At 36.0% G+C, this 18,091-nt stretch overlaps 2 protein-coding genes across 2 annotated transcripts; one reads left to right on the forward strand and one right to left on the reverse strand.

Annotated features, from left to right (window-relative positions):
• Nucleotides 1–2,336: 2,336 nt before the first annotated feature.
• On the forward strand, nucleotides 2,337–3,392 carry LOC131025540 (uncharacterized protein At2g29880-like). The gene is made up of 3 exons (XM_057955332.1): nucleotides 2,337–2,684; nucleotides 2,769–2,844; nucleotides 2,905–3,392. Exons 1-3 carry the CDS (start codon nucleotides 2,337–2,339, stop codon nucleotides 3,390–3,392), a joined length of 912 nt encoding a protein of 303 aa, XP_057811315.1.
• Nucleotides 3,393–13,232: 9,840 nt separating this feature from the next.
• Nucleotides 13,233–15,098, reverse strand: LOC130986190 (salviol synthase-like). Its single transcript, XM_057909507.1, has 2 exons — nucleotides 14,112–15,098; nucleotides 13,233–14,027 (listed from the first exon to the last, which is right to left on the reverse strand). Exons 1-2 carry the CDS (start codon nucleotides 14,982–14,984, stop codon nucleotides 13,404–13,406), a joined length of 1,497 nt encoding a protein of 498 aa, XP_057765490.1. The 5' UTR covers nucleotides 14,985–15,098; the 3' UTR covers nucleotides 13,233–13,403.
• Nucleotides 15,099–18,091: the final 2,993 nt, after the last annotated feature.

Below are 18,091 nucleotides of genomic sequence, written 5' to 3' on the forward strand. Positions count from 1 at the left end.
TCTCACATATAATCTTCATTTACTATATACTCCCTCCGTCCCATGAAGCGTGACCCATTTCTTTTCGGCACGGAAATTAAGAAATTTGTATTTTGTGTGTTAAGTGTGGTAGGTGAAACAGTGAAAAGGTGAATAAAGGGTAATTTTTTTTGCTATTTTTAGAAACAGGTCAAGCTTCGTGGGACAACCCAAAAAGGAAAGTGGGTCACGCTTCGCGGGACGGAGGGAGTATCTTAAATACCTATTTCTTAATTCTTATGCCCAGAAAAAGTTTGTTTACAGAATACTCCATTCGTCCCATAACCAATGTCTCAATTTTTATAATGGGATGTCCTGTTACAAATACCCCATTTATTTTTTTGGCAAATAACTAAGAGACTAGTTAACTAATGGCTCACCACCTACTCTCTCTCTCTATATATATATATAGGGAAGAGTTCAATGGAGACCATTCCCCTGTATAGAGGATGAAGACCAAATCAGAGCCATTGATCTCACCAAAATCAATGAATCGGATTCATCCGAATTCTTCAAGTTTAGGAAATTCCTTATTTTCCAATTTTGGGAACCAACGAACATTATTATGAACTTACGAACATAAGTATGTTTATTTGTATGTTCATTTGTTTTTATATGAACATATCGACGAACATTAGTATGTTCATTTATTTTTTATACGAACACATCGACAAACATTAGTATGTTCGTAAGTTCATAATAATATTCGTTGGTTCCTAGAATTGGAAAATGAGGAATTTACGGGATTTTCTAAACTTGCTGAGATTGATTCGCGCCATATTCAACGGGAATTTGTGTTGAACATGAACAACCATCGAACCCCCCAACCCCCAAAAGTTCATTACATGTTCAACTGCTTCTCTATTTTTCTACTGATATGTTCATGACATGTTCAATACTTCTCTATTCTCTACTTTTTTTTTGCTTCTCCATAGAAACTAACCCTATATATATATAGGATCAAGTTAAACAGAGAATTATTATATATTTTATTTTGAACAAATCTATACATTTTACGAACAGATCAATATAACTAACGAACAGACGTATTTGGTAAAAAAAAGAGAAAAACTCGCCACCAGCAGGATTCGAACCTGGGGCAAAATGTTGTTCATGCGGTACATTGATTTGTTCATCAAATTTATACATCTGTTCGTTTTTGTTTCACGAATTCTCTATTCTCTAAATATTTAGCATTCTCTGTTTAACCTCTCTCTCTCTCTCTCTCTCTCTATATATATATATATATATATATATATATGTGTATATATATATATATACTTTTAGAAAACCTAATTTATTTTCCTCTCTCCACCAACTCACTTTATCTACTAATTACACACTCTTTAATCTATGTGCCCAAAAGTAATGAGACAGAGGGAGATGGAGTAGTATCTAGAGACTGGCTATATTTTTAAATTTCAATATTTATGACTCATTTCTTAGCATGACTATTTAGGAGATTAAAATTAGAAAGAAAAAAAAAAGATGTGTAACTCACATGTTCTAACAAAAGACTTATGAAGGAAAAAATGCATTGCTTAGGGGGGTGTATTCGTTGTGGAATTTAATAGATTTCTATGGATTTTAAAAGTCTGGGTGTATTCGTTCCAGACTTTTAAAAGTCTGCAGAAATCCGGGTGTATTCGTTCAAGACTTTTAAAAGTCCATATAAATCTGGGTGTATTCGTTTCAGACTTTTTAAAATCCATACAAATCTAGGTGTATTCGTTATTCCATTGACTTAAAATCCGGAATGACTTTCATGGATTTCATCCAAAAAATACACACGACGAAATCCGGCCAAGAACCACGAGAATTGAAATCCATGAAGTTTAAGCGAGCGCTGAGTTCCAGCGCCCGCGGCCCAGAAGCTAGCGAGCGCTGGAACTCAGCCACCGTTGAGAGAGTCCAGCATACGCTGGATTTGAGCGAGCGCTGGGTTCCCAGCAGCCGCTGGGTTGCAGCGGTCGCTGGGCCCAGCCAGCCCAGCCCAGCAACACTTTTTAAATACCCCTCTTCGATTTTTTCCCCCTCTCATTCCACATTCGACAGACGCCACACCCCCTTCAAAAAATAAGACAAGTTTAGGGTTTTATATTAGCTTTTAGCCAGGTATTTTTTCATAAATTTTATATCTTCTTATTATTTTAATTATGCAATTTTTCTATAGCATGAATCTTGTACCTTTATAAATTGTTAGCAACTGTATGCTGTGTTTCTATTGCATGTGAGTTGATTTTAGTTTTTTGTTGATGTTTTTTATTTTTTATTTTTATTCATTCATATAGTACTGTTCGGTGTCTAGTAATATTATTATGGGAGACTCTCAACCACAAGATTCCAAAAAAAGGGCAGTGTATGAAGCATGGACAAAGGAACAAAGTGATGCCTTGTTACGAATTCTGGTTGAATCTGCAATTAGGGGATGGCGCGATAATAGTGCTATATTTAGCAAAGCAACAGTTGAGGGAAGGATATTGCCTGTTCTGAATGAAAAACTTAGGTGCAATAAAAATTATAATCACTACCAAAGTCGTATCAAATGGTTTAAGAGCCGTTGGAATGCGTATTCAACACTCTTGAAGTTTAACTCTGGTTTTGGTTATGACAACGACACCAAAAAATTCACGGCCCCAGATGAAGTATGGGATCCGTATATAGAGGTAAATTTGTTATCAATTATTTTTTAAACACAATGTTATTTAAATAATATAGTTAATTAATAATTTTCTTATTTATTATTTTAGGCTCACCCAAAAGATGCATACTTACGCGCTGGGAGTTTTTCGGATTTTGATGACTTGAGGCTTGCTGTTGGAAACGGTGAGGCTGTATGAAGAAACACAATTGGAGTGGGCAGTGCTACTGATGCTAGGACAATAGGAGATGATGAAAGTAGAGGTCCGCTCATAGAGGAGTTGAATTACGATGCTGCTAATGAGGCGTTTGTAGTACTGGGTGAAGATGATCCACCGTTATCCGGCTCCAAATCACCTTTGGAGTCCACTGAAGTGCCTGTGGAGTCCACTCAGAGAAGAGCTCCCACCAAAAGAAGCAGAGGCCAGTTTGAGACAAATTCAGGCCACACTGAAAATAGTTCGCATCAGGAGCTCATGGTAGAAATTAAAAAAGTCACTAGCACAATGGATCGAGTTGAAAGCCTCTTCGTGAAACGAGATACTATGCTGGAGAGAAGAGAAAAAGAAAAAGGTTATACAACTTGGGATGCTATCAAAGAAATTCCTGATTTGAGTGAAGATGCCCGCTACACAGCATTTGACTTGCTTGTTACAAAGTCACAAAAAGATGGATTTATGAAAATGACTGTTCCTGAACGCAAAAGATGGATAGAATCCAAGACTAGGAAATAGAGTATAGTTTAGTCATGTTTTTTGAACTATGTTTTTATTTTTGTTTCACCATCTTTTTATGAGTTCATTATTTTGTTGGTTTTATGTTTTAATACTTAATTTATTTTGTTGATGGATGTGGTTGAATTTTATAAGTATTTTTAAAAGGCTATTTTATGTGAGTCCCTTTTATTCTTATTTCAATTATTGTTTCATTGTTTTAAATGGCAGCATGAATTATGAAGATAAAATTAACATTGCAATTGAAGAAGACATAGATGAAGAACTTGAGGATGAAATCGAAACAGAGATGGAGATTGAACTTTCTGATCTTGTTAGGCAACTGATGGAAGCAGCTAAGGTAGTTATCACTCTATTGGGAAATATTATGACGCTACATCCGACTGCTGACAACGCTCTGATGCGACGACCAAAGACTAGGGAAGGATTCCGTTTTATTACGAGAATGATGGATGGAGATCCGAGCCAGTTTCGACAGTTGTATAGGATGTATCCTGACGTCTTCATCAAATTATGCCAGATCATTAGGGAGAAAGCCCATGTGGATGATACACGATACACAACTGTTGAAGAAATGTTGGCAACATTCCTCATCATTGTAGGGCACAACGATCGTTATTGTAACGTTCGTGAAAGGTTTGGTCGTTCGCTTTTTGCTGCTAGTCAGAACTTCAACAAAATCTTGAGAGCATTGAACACCATAGCACCGGACATGATGTTTAAGTCGACTGGTGCAATACCCGCTAAAATTTGGGAAAGTACCAGATTTTATCCTTACTTCAAGGTATAATATTTCTGCTCTTATATTATATTAAATATTTATGATTTTTGTATAACACATTCACCTATTATTTTAGGATTGTATCGGGGCTATAGATGGCACTCATATCCCGGCCATGATAAGAGGTAAAGACGTGAGCTGTTATCGTAACCGTCATGGGGTGAATTCGCAAAATATTTTGGCAGCTTGCAACTTTGATTTGCAGTTCATCTATGTTCTTAGTGGATGGGAAGACTCAGCCCATGATTCCAAAATTTTAAGTGATGCATTGTCTAGACCAAATGGACTCCACGTGCCTCAAGGTAAATATTTTCTAGTAGATTGTGGATTTGCTGATCGTCGCCAGTTTTTGGCTCCATTACGTGGCGTTCGATATCATCTCAAAGATTTCGGTGGTGACGGTCGTCATCCAAGAAATGCAGATGAGTTGTTCAATCTTTGACACGCATCATTGCGAAACGTGATTGAACGCATTTTTAGAATCTTCAAATCACGTTTCACAATTTTCAAAACAGCTCCTCCGTTCCTTTTTCAAACACAAGCAGAGTTAGTTTTGGCTTGTGCTGGATTGCATAACTTTCTCTGAAAGGAGTTTCGTTCTGATGAATTTCCAATCGAATTGAAGAAGGAAATGTTGCAGCAGATGTTGAGAACGATGCGGACATTTTGGATTATCTTTCTCAAAGCCAGTTGTCTCAGAGGAATGAAGCTAATGCATGGAGAGCAAGTATTGCTAATGCTATGTGGGAAAATAGACAAATATCTGAAACCGATCAAGACGATCAGGCGGAGACCGAAGATAATAGTTAGGGAGGTGTTTTGATGGATGTCGTTGAATTAACGTTTTATTTTTCAATGTTGGATTTTTTATGGATGTTGACGTTATTTATTGAGCATGAATTATATAATTTAGGGGTGTATTAGCTGGGGATTTGATGAAATCCACGGAATTGAACATGAATTAGGGGGTATTTGTTTATGATTTACAGAATTCGAGTATTCTGACTTGGGCTTCCAGCGGCAACCCCAAAAAATATGAATTAGGGGATGTATTTGTTTGGGATTTGAGTAAATCCCCAGAATTCCCCAGAATTCGAGTATTCTGACTTGGGCTTCCAGCGGCCGCTGGAATTGAGCTCCTCTTCTCATGAGGAACCAACGTGTAATGGTCAGAAATCAATTGAGCTCCTCTGAGCTCACTATAATCAATGTACTCACCATGCAGCTCATCCTGACCATGCTGAGGCCTCTCTATCGCAGCAAGAACTCCAAACTTGTGTGCCAAACCAGTGATAATAGTAGCGAAAGAAGCATGGGCTGTAGGGCGCTTCTTCACCCGAATCATAGCAGCCCAAATAAACTGTGAGATGCACACTTTTGTGCCATCTAAAGCACACTCCAGCAAAAATACCTCAACTGCATTCACCTTATTCCCCTGCTCCTTTCCAGACACATTATACGCAAGAAATTTATGAAACAATAGCCAACGCCGGATCCTTAATGTACCCACTAGGCATACCCGAACTATCCCAATTATCACAGTCAGTCAATCGATTCCACACTTGATTAACATTCCATCCCTGAGGTTTATCAGATAATCCACTAATACTGAAACCAAAAACAGCTTTCATTCTAGCCAAACTAATGCGATACTCTCGCTCATACATCCTAACTGTAATCCATTTCATGTCACTACTCATAGACACAGTAGTCATGAACTCATAACATAGAGGATCATACCCAGAAAAAGCAATATTTTTAGCATACTCTTTCATCCCTAGATTCTTCAAATACGGAGTAATATAGTTCGAGTTAAATTTCTTAAATATTTCTCCCTCTAGTTCGCTTTGCAATTCAAATGGACATTCATACCTTTCGCTCAAAGTTTGCTCCTCTCTACGGACGTTTGCGTTCTTCGTTCGGACCATTATATCGTTGAAGGTGATTTTAGAGGGTAGTGGTATGGAAGAACTGTAGTTGAAGGTGAAATCGTGGGCTAGGAGGTTCTGGAGCGGCGCGGAGAGGTTGAGAAGCTGTAAAAATTAGGGCACCAGCGCCCGCTGGGCCTTTATATAGGACTTATTCCCAGCGGTCGCTGGATTCCCAGCGGTCGCTGGGTTTCCAGCGGTGCTGGGACTCAGCGGGCGTTGGCATCATGGATTTCAATTTCAGAATTATCCCCTAAATTCTTCGAAAATCAGTGAAAATCGGGGTGAAATCCAACCACGAATTCTTTGAAAGTCGTCTGGAATCTATGTGAATTCCATGGAATTTAAATTCCATGGACTTTTTAAAGTCTGTGGAAATCCACAACGAATACACCCCCCTTAGTTTTGTGGACTCAAATTATGCTGTTGGTATTGATACTAGGAAGTCTCAAATTGGATATGTGTTTACATTGTTTGGCTCTGCTGTAAGTTGGAGATCTATGCTTTAATCAGTTATAGCGCTCTCAACTACAAAATGCAGAGTATATGATTGATACAGAGGCAGTCAAAGAAGGAATGCTACAAGAGCTTGTCGTTGAACAGGATACCATCACTATATCGTGTGATAGAATACTATTCACTTGGTGAAACATCAAGTATTTCATAAGCGTTCTAAGAATATTGATGTAGGGCTATACTTTGTGAGAGATATTATGGAGAAAGGTACTATAAAAGTGACTAAAGTTGGCATAGAGGATACTGCCTCAAATATGTTAACTAAGGCTTTGCCTATTGCAAAGTTTAAATATTGTTTTGGGCGTATTGGTTTGTGCTGACAAAGATAGCGTGTAGTTTGCTAAGAATGCTAGTGATTTGGAGAGTTATAAGTGGAGTCCTCACTATGCAGTCAAAGTACAGAATATGTGGTACGATGACTACATAGTTAAGAAGATTAGCCTAAGAAGATAACTAGCAAAAACAAGAAGAGTTAGAAGGGTGAATGTGTGAAAAAATGCATAACTTTACACGCAAAAAATGCATTAATAAATTATACAAAAAATAAATTGTATTTTTCGACTGATTCGATTTTTTTGCCTCTGACCCAACCCCACCCCACCTTGGTCGAATTTTTGTGTGCAATGTTATGCATTTTTGTCTTTATACATATGCATTTTTCTGTTCAAAGTTATGCATTTTTGTAAATAAATATATATATATAGGGAGTGGTTCAATTGAGAAGCTTAAATGTGTTGAGAAGTTGAGAAGCAATCTAATAGATGAACATGTCAGTACATTTTGATGAACATGGCAATTAGACCCCATACCAATAAATTCTTTGAACATACCAAATATAACTGACGAATATACGAATCTATTTAATTTGTTAAAAAATACGCCACCGCCAAGGATCGAACCCCAGATCAAATCTGCGTTCATAAAAATTAATTGACATGTTCATCTATTGGATTGCTTCTCAACTTCTCAACACATTTGAACTTCTTAATAAAACCTAACCCTATATATATATATATATATATATATATATATATATATATATATATTGTCTTGGAATGTGAAAATTTTAGAAATATACATGCATAGTATATATATATATATATATATATATATATATATATATATATATATTGGAGCTTTATATTTAAGGGTTAAGGTACAAATCCACCCTTTAAGTGGACATCCCTAGAGCGTATCCCTCCCCATTCTCGATCTTGGCCCAAATAAACCCCTAGAGTCCATGAAAAGGGTACATTTAAACCCAGCGAGAAAACGGCCGTTTTCTCGCCGTCAATTTTTTTTTAAAATTTCTCTGCGAATAAACTGGGATCGGCCGAAGATGGCATCAGTGTGCGTCAACAACATCAGAATGTCGTCGAAGAGCTTCCTCGATTGTCCTCCGGCGACTTTCCCCTCGAAACTCGCCGCCAATAGGTCGTCTCCGAAGCGGTTGTCGATGGCACACAATGTTGATGAGGAGAAGTTGGAAGAGCCAGATCCGGAGGTCTCTAGCAAGGATTTCGTTGATTTCGAGTTCCGCCTCAAAGATCCGGTCGCAATGCTTTTCGTCGATGAGCTTTTCGCTAACGGAAAACTTGTGTCGTTACAGCTCTCCTCCATCCGGCACTCGATGAAGTCAGTTCCGGTGTTTTCTGTAGGTGGCTTCTCGTCTGAAGGAAAGCTGCGAGGTGGAGCCCGAGAAAGAGAGATAGAGAGAAATCCGCTTTCGGCACGTGTCTGTGTGTGGGAATTTGAGGAAGATGGAGTCAATATGTGTGTGGTTGCATGTGTCTGTGAGGGCGAGAGACAAGGGGCGACGACGGTGGCTAGCCGCTGCTGTCAGCAGGAGATTTGATGAGGCGGTTGTTAGGGCTCGATTTTGAGAGATAGAGTATGTGTGTGTGTCTAGTCTGAGTATGGGTCGCGAGAGAGAGAATGCAAGGGAGAGGGAAGTCAAAAGGAGATGGCGGTCGCCTGTGCTGGCTGCCGCTATCAGAGAAGAAAGGGAAAGGAGGAATACTGTAGGTGTGTGCGCGTCTGTGCGGCTGGGGCGGCGCGGTGGTGGTTTGAGTTGTGGTGTGTGGTGGTCGGAACATGAAGGGACGGTCGGTGGGGGGAGGGGGTTGCTGGGTAGAGGAATTAAAAAGAAAAAAGAAAAAAAAAAAGTTAACGGTGAGAAAATGGACGTTTTCTCGATGGGTTTAAATGTACCATTTTCATGGACTCTGGGGGTTTATTTGGGCCAAGATCGAAAATAGGGAGGAATACACTCTAAGGGTGTCCACTTTAGGGGTGGATTTGTACCTTAACCATATATTTAATCTTGGCAAAATTTTCCATCACGAAGAATTGTTGTTGAGTTAAATCCGCACTCGCACTTAGCACACCCCCTCCCCCCCCCCCCCTCCCCCTCCCCCTCCCCTCTTGTATTTCTTTTCCTCCCTAATCAATCGGACAAAGTATTATTGTTAAAAATGTTATTTGCATTCACTAAAAGTGTCATTTGTAATGTATCATTTGTTTTTATACGAAGTCTCATTTATTTTTATGAAAAATATCATTAGCAAAAGATTATCATTTGCAGATGATTGTCAATTGCTTCTATAAAAATTCGCACAGGGATTTTCATGATACCTCATCCAATATATATGAAACACTTTATAATTATTAATTTAATATGATAATTATAATTTAAATTTTAATATTTATAGATTTAAAATATTAACAAACAATAAAATAAAAACATATATAGATTCAAAAAAATTAGTGAGATAAATCTGAATAGTTTTGAAATATCAATAATCACAAGATATATAAATTTATTTTAATACTCGTCAAGATAATTGTTCTAATATAAAAAATATGCATTAGTAAATAAAAATATTTTATATGATAAAATTAGTTCTAAACAAATTCAACAGTGCATTAGAATGGTTAATGTAAAATAAATCACGGATTTATACTTATTTTGCAAATTAGACCTCAATTTTAAACCTTTACAAATAAAAATAAAATTCTTGTACTTTTTTATATTGAGAATTCTAGTAGAAAACTGAAGTATATAATACCGAAAAATTAAGATTTTACAAAAAAGAAAAAAAAAAGGAAAAAAATCCTTGAAAAACACAAAACAGATATATGGATCTAAATCATTAAAGGTAAAATATAAAACATTCTAGTATTATCAGTTTGGTGCTTAATTGCACACTATAAGATATCGTGTTGTCCTTCTCTATCCAATCTTAGATGGTGGTGGTTTTCGTGTCATCTTTTCGATTGTTGGAGAAGCCTTAATTGCAAAATTTATAAAGATTCAATATGTATTTAAAAAGGTTTGAAAATGAGATCAAATTCACAAAATTTGTATATATTCGTGATTTATTTTGTAATTTTTTCATTTTTAAAATAATTGATTATAGGGTTAAGGTACAGATACCCCCCTAAACATGACCTCCCTAGAGCGTATACCCCCCCCCCATTCTCCAACTTGGTATAGATTGCCCCCAAACTCGACGGAAAGTATACATTTAAGTTCAGGCGTTAGACGGACGTCTAAACGCCGTCAAGAAAATATTTTTTTTTAATTTAATGTTGGGCTCGGAAGTGGAGCAACGGGGCTGACCGTTCGTCGGAGAAGGTCCTCAACGGCGGCAGCGGCGTAACCATCCCCGAATCCAGCAGCAGCATGGCTGCGTCGAGCCGTTGACCAGGAGAAAGTAGCAATGACGGACCTTTCTCCGCTCGCCGGAGAAACGCAGCAGCCGTGAGAATAAAGGAGGGAGCTACACCTATAAGCTTCGCCGGAAATCGTATGAAGAACGGAGACACTATCATTTTTAATCGGTGGCGCTAGGTCCAGAGAGAATGAGAGGAGGATGAATGACGACTGACTATACCAGATTCCTCGAGGCGACGCCGACGGCGACTGAGATGGCCAGGAGTTGCAGCGGCGATCCCAAATTTTGGAAAACTGGGGCTCCATTCGAGTCCAGATTTGAGGCTTCTCTTCATTTCTTCGGTAGATTTCGAGAGAGAAGAAATGAAGATGGGATGGAGATGGAGATAGTGACCCCTCGCCGGAGTTCAGAAGGGGGCGACGCGGCGGCGGAGATCCCAAACCCGGAATTGCAGCGGTGAAAAAAATTATTATTTTCTTGACGGCATTAGACGTCCGTCTAACGCCTGGACTTAAATGTATACTCTCCGTCGAGTTTGGGGGCAATCTGTACCAAGTTGGAGAATGGGGGGGTATACGCTCTAGGGGGGTCATGTTTAGGGGGTATCTGTACCTTAACCCTTGATTATAATCTCTCTTTAGAAAATAACAATTGATTATAATTTGAATTTTTAAATTTTTGTGTTGTAACTTATGCATAATCTTCTCAATTTGACCATTTTAATTTCATTAATTTTCAACATATTTATAAAATTTAACTACATAATAATTAATCAGGAACCTTCTCTATTTTGGTTTAGTTAACTTTACATAATTTATTTGGTTCTCGATTTTAATTTATAATTATTTTAATATTATTTAATTTAGATAAATGATTAATGAATTCACCAAAATAGATACACAATTATTATTATTATCTACATGCATCCTTTTGTAATGTGGTAATTTTATCATCATCATATAATTTGATGTCCTTGGATAGTAATGTTATTTGTTCTATAAACAATTTTTATACACAAAATAAATAGAAATGCATGGTATAATAAATCAAAATGTCAAAAATAAAAAGATAAAATAAGTAAAAAAAAGTTAAAGAAAAGTTTAAACATGTCCTATCTTAAGAAAAAAAAATTATAGACAAAAAAAATAAAAAAATTACTTAATTGATTGAAATAATTGTTTAGAATTTATTTATTTCAAATTCATTATATTTCAAATGTAATAAATATCCCAGGTAAAATCATACGACTTTTGCACGACATATTGCTTGAGAATTAATGCGAATTTACATTGATTCTTTAATGATTTTGGACATAAAATAATAAAGATATGTTTTCATAGAACTAATGCGAATTTACATTGCTTGAGTTAAAGCCAACGTTATTTTTGTTAAACTCGCATAAAATTATAGATATATGTTCAAGTCAATATTTTTTTGCTTTATACTTACCTTTTTATTCATAAATAAATGAAATGTTAACGTCATACATTTTTTGGCTTATTATAATGGTATTTAAGTACTTATACTCCAAATTGGCTACAATATTTATACTGTTATGATTAAAAATAGAGTTAAGTATCAATTTCACCCCTAGCGTATAGGCCCTTATCACGTCTGATACCCTATGATCGGGGGTGTCAACTAAACCCCTAAAGTACCTAATTTTCTCCATTTAAGTCATCTGTCCTAACGGAGAGTTAACTCCGTTAGTTTTTTATTTTTATTTTTTTTAAATTTTATTCCCTATCTCTTTCTCATTTCTCCCGCTAGAAACAGCGCGCGGGTGCTACCGCCGCCTCCCCCGGACAGACGGACACAGCCGCAAGGTCGACGCCGCGCCGCCTCCCTCCCTACAATCTCCGACTATAGAACAGCGGGGAAGAGCGCCGCCTTCGCATCCCCCACACGTGCGACCATCGTTGCCTCCCTCAACCTCTTGCGGAAAACAGCCGTCTCTCCTCCACCCCGATCTCACTGAGCCGCTGCCGTCGGTTCAAGGTGAGCCCTAATTCCTTCTCTTTCATTTCCCTTTTTATTTCTAAAATCTGAAAACCTCCCCTCTTTCTTTTTCCTTTTTGTAAATTATATATGTATATATATATATATATATATTCACATATTGAAATTCTGGAATTTAAATCCTTTCCTTTTTTCCTTGATTCTTGGCAGATTGGAGACAACGGCAGCTTCACCGCCGCCGGCGGCTAGCCACCACGGCTGTCGTCCCCTTGACCCGACACTCACACATAACAGGGCTTAGCCCCAACCTCAATCAACGACAGATAGAAAATAGAGTTTTGCTAGATCCATTTTTTAAAGACTGTAAATATTCTTCAATAAAGCCCGATTCAACATCATAGAGAGAGAGAGAGAGAGATCGGGAAAAATGAGAGGGAGAGCGTAGAGAAGAGAAGGAGGAGCTGACGCCGGCCTCCGTACGGCGGGCGCCACTGACGGGGCGGAATAAAATTACTGCACCAGAATAAAATTAAAAAAAAATAAATAAACGGAGTTAACTCTCCGTTAGGGTAGAGGGCTTAAATGGAGAAAATTAGGTACTTCAGAGGCTTAGTTGACACCCCCGACCATGGGGTGTCAGACGTGATAAGGGCCTATACGCTAGGGGTGAAATTAATAGTTAACCCTTAAAAATATTAATCTTATACACTTTATAAAATTAGCTATTCCTATATATTACCACTAAATAGAATTTCATTTTATTAAATATTATGGGCTAAACAAAATTTACCGCCCTCTTCTATTCTTTTTTCCATAGTCTTTGATTATGATAAAGACTGGTGTTGTTGGATAAGAGTGAAACCGTTGACCGCAAGACTCATTCCAGACCACAGATTTGCACAAAGATTAAAAAACTTGACAACAGAAAAATGAAACAATTTAATGAATTAAAGTCGTCACTACATTACATTGCACGAACTAAATAAAATACGAAGATTTTATTGATAAACACGAAAACAAGATACAGATGAGATAAGTTCATTTATTCACCGTATGAAGTCAATAATTGTGGAAGTGTAGATGAGACAGAGGCAGAAGTATCCTTCATTCCTTCAACGTATGAAGTCAAAAATTGGGGAAGTCTTTGGCATTATTGAACAGGCAAAGGCTTTTTCACGGTGGGTACAAGATAGAGCTGTTTGAGCCTCCTCGCAGTCAAGCCAAACCCATCCTCCATATCCAAATCTTCAGGTTTCATCCCACCGCCTAATTTCCAATCGAAATGGTAGAGATAGAGAGCAAGCGGAAGCTCAACGTTGGCGAGGCCAAATGACATCCCGGGGCACATCCTCCTCCCACTACCAAATGGGAGGAATTCAAAATGGTTTCCCTTGAAATCCACCAAATTATCAAGAAATCTCTCCGGTTGGAAGCAGTCTGCATCTTTCCAGTACTTGGGGTCTCTGTTGATAGCCCATCCATTGACGATGACTTTGGCGTTCTCGGGTATCTCGTATCCGTCAACCTCGCATGTCTCACGGCATTTCCTCGGAAGCATGAGAGGCAGCGCCGGATGCATCCGCAGCGTCTCCTTCACCACCAGCTTCAGATACTTGCATTCAGGAATGCGCGATTCGTCTATGCTTGCTTCTCCCTCGAACACCCGCCTCACCTCTTCTTGCGCCTTCTCAAGGACTCTTGGATTTTTCAGCAGTTCAGCCATCGCCCATTCCACTGTCGTTCCCGACGTCTCGCTTCCACCGGCCAACATATCCTACATATATACATACAACAAATTAATACCACACCATATCCATATCCTAATAATGAAGAATTAATTAAGAAAAGTAGTAATTACCACGATGACAGCTTTGACGTTGTCCTTGGTGAGAGAAAAATCAAGTCCATCTTGCTGATATTCGAGAAGAACATCGAGAATATCTTCATGGTCGGTCTTCTTGACAGCTCGGTGCTGGTGGATGACATCCTCGAGTATCTTATCTATATCTTTGTGTATAACCAAAACCCTCTTCTTCAGTCGACTCATCCATTGGAACAATTTGATGGAAGGGAAGACGTCAGCTACATCGAATCCCGCCGACAGCTCGGCGAGCTCGTTGATCATGTAGTGCAGAGACTCAACCTGCTTGTTATTATCACCCAGAGCCGCCCTCGAGATAAGGCTGAAAGTTGCGACGTTGAACTCCTTGGAGAAGTTGATGGGAGAGCCCTCCATGGAAGCGAACTTCCTGGCGAGACCCACGAACACCTTCTCCCTCAGCCACCGGAATGACTGCACGCGCTTCATGCTCAGGAGCTCCAGCGTCGTGATCTTCCGGAGCTGCCTCCAGTACTCGCCGTAGGGCCCGAACGTGATGCTGGTGGACCCGTAGCTGATTATCTCCGCGACTATGATCGGGGACCGGGACGCGAACTGTATGTCGTGAGTCTTCATCACTTGCTTGGCCGCCTCCGGTGACGAGATCACGGCCACCGACAGCTCGCCTAGCTGGAGGTGCATCACTGGCCCGAACTTCTGGGAGAGTTTGTGCAGCACGCGGTGAGGAGCGTCGCCGCTGATCATGTTGTGCATGTTTCCGAGCAAGGGCAGCCTCCATGGCCCCGGTGGGAGTTTCGCATTTCTCTTTTTGTTTCTGATAAATGTGAGGAATATGAGAGTGGGCAACAAGATTTGGATGCACAGCACTAGAGATGGAAACTGGAAGTCCATGATTTGAGGATGATGTGATATACCATCTGCTTCATCGTGCCGTATTTATATCAACTCAAGACCCAGCTTTTTCAAATATAGCAACTCAAGAGGCAGTCATGTGGTGTGGAACCAACCACATCGATCGTGACTTCGGAAATCATACTTAAATTTACCAAGTAAATTAAAAAATCATTTCTAAGACAACTTGATCTTTTTCTTTTTTCTTCTAGGCAGACAACTAATTAAATTTGAAAAACAATTTTCGCATGCAATCAATTTCAATTGCGTGGGTTCATTGCACCTGATACGAGTGGCTATGCGTATTTTCGTTTGGTCAAAGTTGGGATTTTAAACTAGTACTTAGACCATCTCTTCCCGTGGCTTATAGGGCATAACCCGTCGAAATTCGATAAAAAATTATTTTAAATTATTATTTAAATTATATGATATTATTTTTGTATAAATAATTATTTATATATAGATTATTTTTAAATTTATTTAAATTGAGGTAATATTGTTGAAATTATATTAATTTGAATCATATTCCCCAATTAAATGTTAACGTTTTGTTAGAATAATAAATATTTTTGTATATAAATTTTTATTTAATAATGTTTTGGAAAAAGTATCAATATTGAAGATTTTATTTCATCTGAGCACCATCTCGTCTGAACCCTGTAGGATCATATCATCATCTAAAGCCCAGAAGACGACAACTAACGTTTGAACATCAGACTTTTGAGTATCATCTCGTCTAGACCTTAAAATACAAAAAAATGAACTTTTATGCGTCAAATTTTTTTAACATCACTATCTGGAGCTTTAAAAATCAAAGTTGACTTGTGAGATTATATGATTTGGAGCTTCTAACATCATAACTAACTTGTAAATATCATTTTGTATGGAACTTGAAAAAATCTTGACAAACTTTTATGCATTATTAGTTTCAAATATTATAATTGAGTTCCAAGAATCATCTTGTTTGGAGTTATAAAAAATGAATTTAACTTGTGAGTATCATCTCATTTGAACTTTGAATGACCAAAATTAAGTTACAAGAATTATCTTGTGTGTAACTTTAAAGATCATTATCATCTTGAGCTTGTAAGATCATAACTAACTTTTAAACATCATTTTATATGCAGCTTGAAAAATCTTGACAAATTTTTGTGCATTATTTCATGTGGAGCTTGAAATATCATAATTGAGTTTCGAGCATCATTCCGTTTGAAATTTGAAAGAATAAAATTGACTCGTGAACATTATCTTCAAATCTTGAGTTTCGAGCATCATCCGTTTGAAAATTGAAAGAATAAAATTGACTCGGGAACATTATCTCGTTTGAAGTTTGAAAGACTAGCTTAAGAAAGTTGATACGAGATTCAAATTGTATTTATTTATTTAGTAATTTAATTGATAAATTTTCATAAAAAAATCTATGTTGAATCCAAATTTTATTTTTAAAATTTTATACAAAATATATTAATTTATAATCAAATTAAATTGAAGAAATAATTTACTTAATCAAACCAATTTTGTTTTTTAAATTAAATTAATTAGACCATGTATTTAATTAAATAAATTTGGTCAAATTAAATTGACAAAGAAATTCAAATTGTATTAGTCTCAATCATTCCGCCAATTAAATGTAGATTTTTAATTTGGTGATCAAGAGCTTCTTCTTGTATAAGTTTTATTTTGGTGAAATCTTAAAAAAAAAGACTCAATATGAAATGAGGTGATTTATATAAATTCTTCTCTCGATTGAGATTATTATAAATTTGATACATGCATGATTAAAGATTTCTAATATATTTTAACATCATATCCTCTATTGTTCTTTATCTAAATTCTTCATTTATGCATTACTAATTTCATAATTTATCTATTATTATCATCATCATCATTATTATTATTATTATTATTATTATTATTATTATTATTATTATTATTATTATTATTATTATTATTATTATTATTATTATATTGGTATCATCAAAACTAGGATTATGATAATTCATTAAGTTACCAACAATAAATTAGTGAACTTGACAAAAAAATGAAGGAATTGCTATAATCATTAGAATAATATCATATGCTAGCTACGTTATTTCATAAAAACCATAACAAACTAATGAATTTATTGAAAAAAAAATAGAAAATATAAATGAATGACTATAACTGTTTTGAATAGTTTCGTACATTGAGACATCGATCTATAATTCAATAAAAATATACTAAAAGATAATATATATTATAATAAATTATGAACTCGAAAGAAAATTTACTATAATTGCGTAAATAATAACCTACGTTGAGTATATCAATTGATACAAATTAATGAACTTGAAAAAAAAATTACATGAAGGAATTATTATAATGGTTAAAATAAAATCATACACTAGCTACGTTCTTTAATGGGGTTATTGCCAGAAAATACATATACTTTGTCAATTTTCTGGTTTATATCATGACCTTATAATTTGGCCAGAAAATACATCAATTTTCAATTTTAATTGCAATTATAACATGACTTTATAGTCTGGCCAGAAAATACACAAAGTTTCAATTTATTCTCAATTATAACATGACCTTGTAATTAATTTAGCATAATAATATCAAGTTTAATACATTAAATATTTTTAATTTTCTTTTCATCTCACAATATACTATATATAAATACATATATATTTGATAAATATACATCTATATAATAATATATAATATTATTTACTTCTTACATAGTTTCTATTATATATGTACGTAATTTTTTATTGGTCCTAATATTTTATAATTTCATAATTTAAATAAATAAATACTTATTATATATATAATATATTAATAGAACATTAAAATCAAATTTATATATATATATATATATATATATGCATTTGTGTGTTGAAAATGTATATATATATATATATATATATATAACAAGATATTATATTGATGGCTTAAAAATACATACATATATATATATATATATTATGAAATAATTAATCATCTAACTTAATTTTTATAAAAATTAATCAATCAATTATAAATATTTTGTACATAACAATTTAATATAAATACAATAAATATTAATACATCTATGATGAAAAATAATCTAAATAAGGTCATGT

This window comes from Salvia miltiorrhiza, chromosome 5 (assembly GCF_028751815.1).
Source record: "Salvia miltiorrhiza cultivar Shanhuang (shh) chromosome 5, IMPLAD_Smil_shh, whole genome shotgun sequence".
NCBI classification, from domain to species: domain Eukaryota; kingdom Viridiplantae; phylum Streptophyta; class Magnoliopsida; order Lamiales; family Lamiaceae; genus Salvia; species Salvia miltiorrhiza.

Coding starts and splice junctions, on each gene's coding strand:
- LOC131025540 (XM_057955332.1), top strand. CDS start 2,337: ATGGGAGACTCTCAACCACAAGATTCCAAAAAAAGGGCAGTGTATGAA. Junction 2,685..2,768: donor TATGGGATCCGTATATAGAG/GTAAATTTGTTA, acceptor TTATTATTTTAG/GCTCACCCAAAAGATGCATA. Junction 2,845..2,904: donor GAGGCTTGCTGTTGGAAACG/GTGAGGCTGTAT, acceptor CTAGGACAATAG/GAGATGATGAAAGTAGAGGT.
- LOC130986190 (XM_057909507.1), bottom strand. CDS start 14,984: ATGGACTTCCAGTTTCCATCTCTAGTGCTGTGCATCCAAATCTTGTTG. Junction 14,028..14,111: donor ACGTCAAAGCTGTCATCGTG/GTAATTACTACT, acceptor GTATATATGTAG/GATATGTTGGCCGGTGGAAG.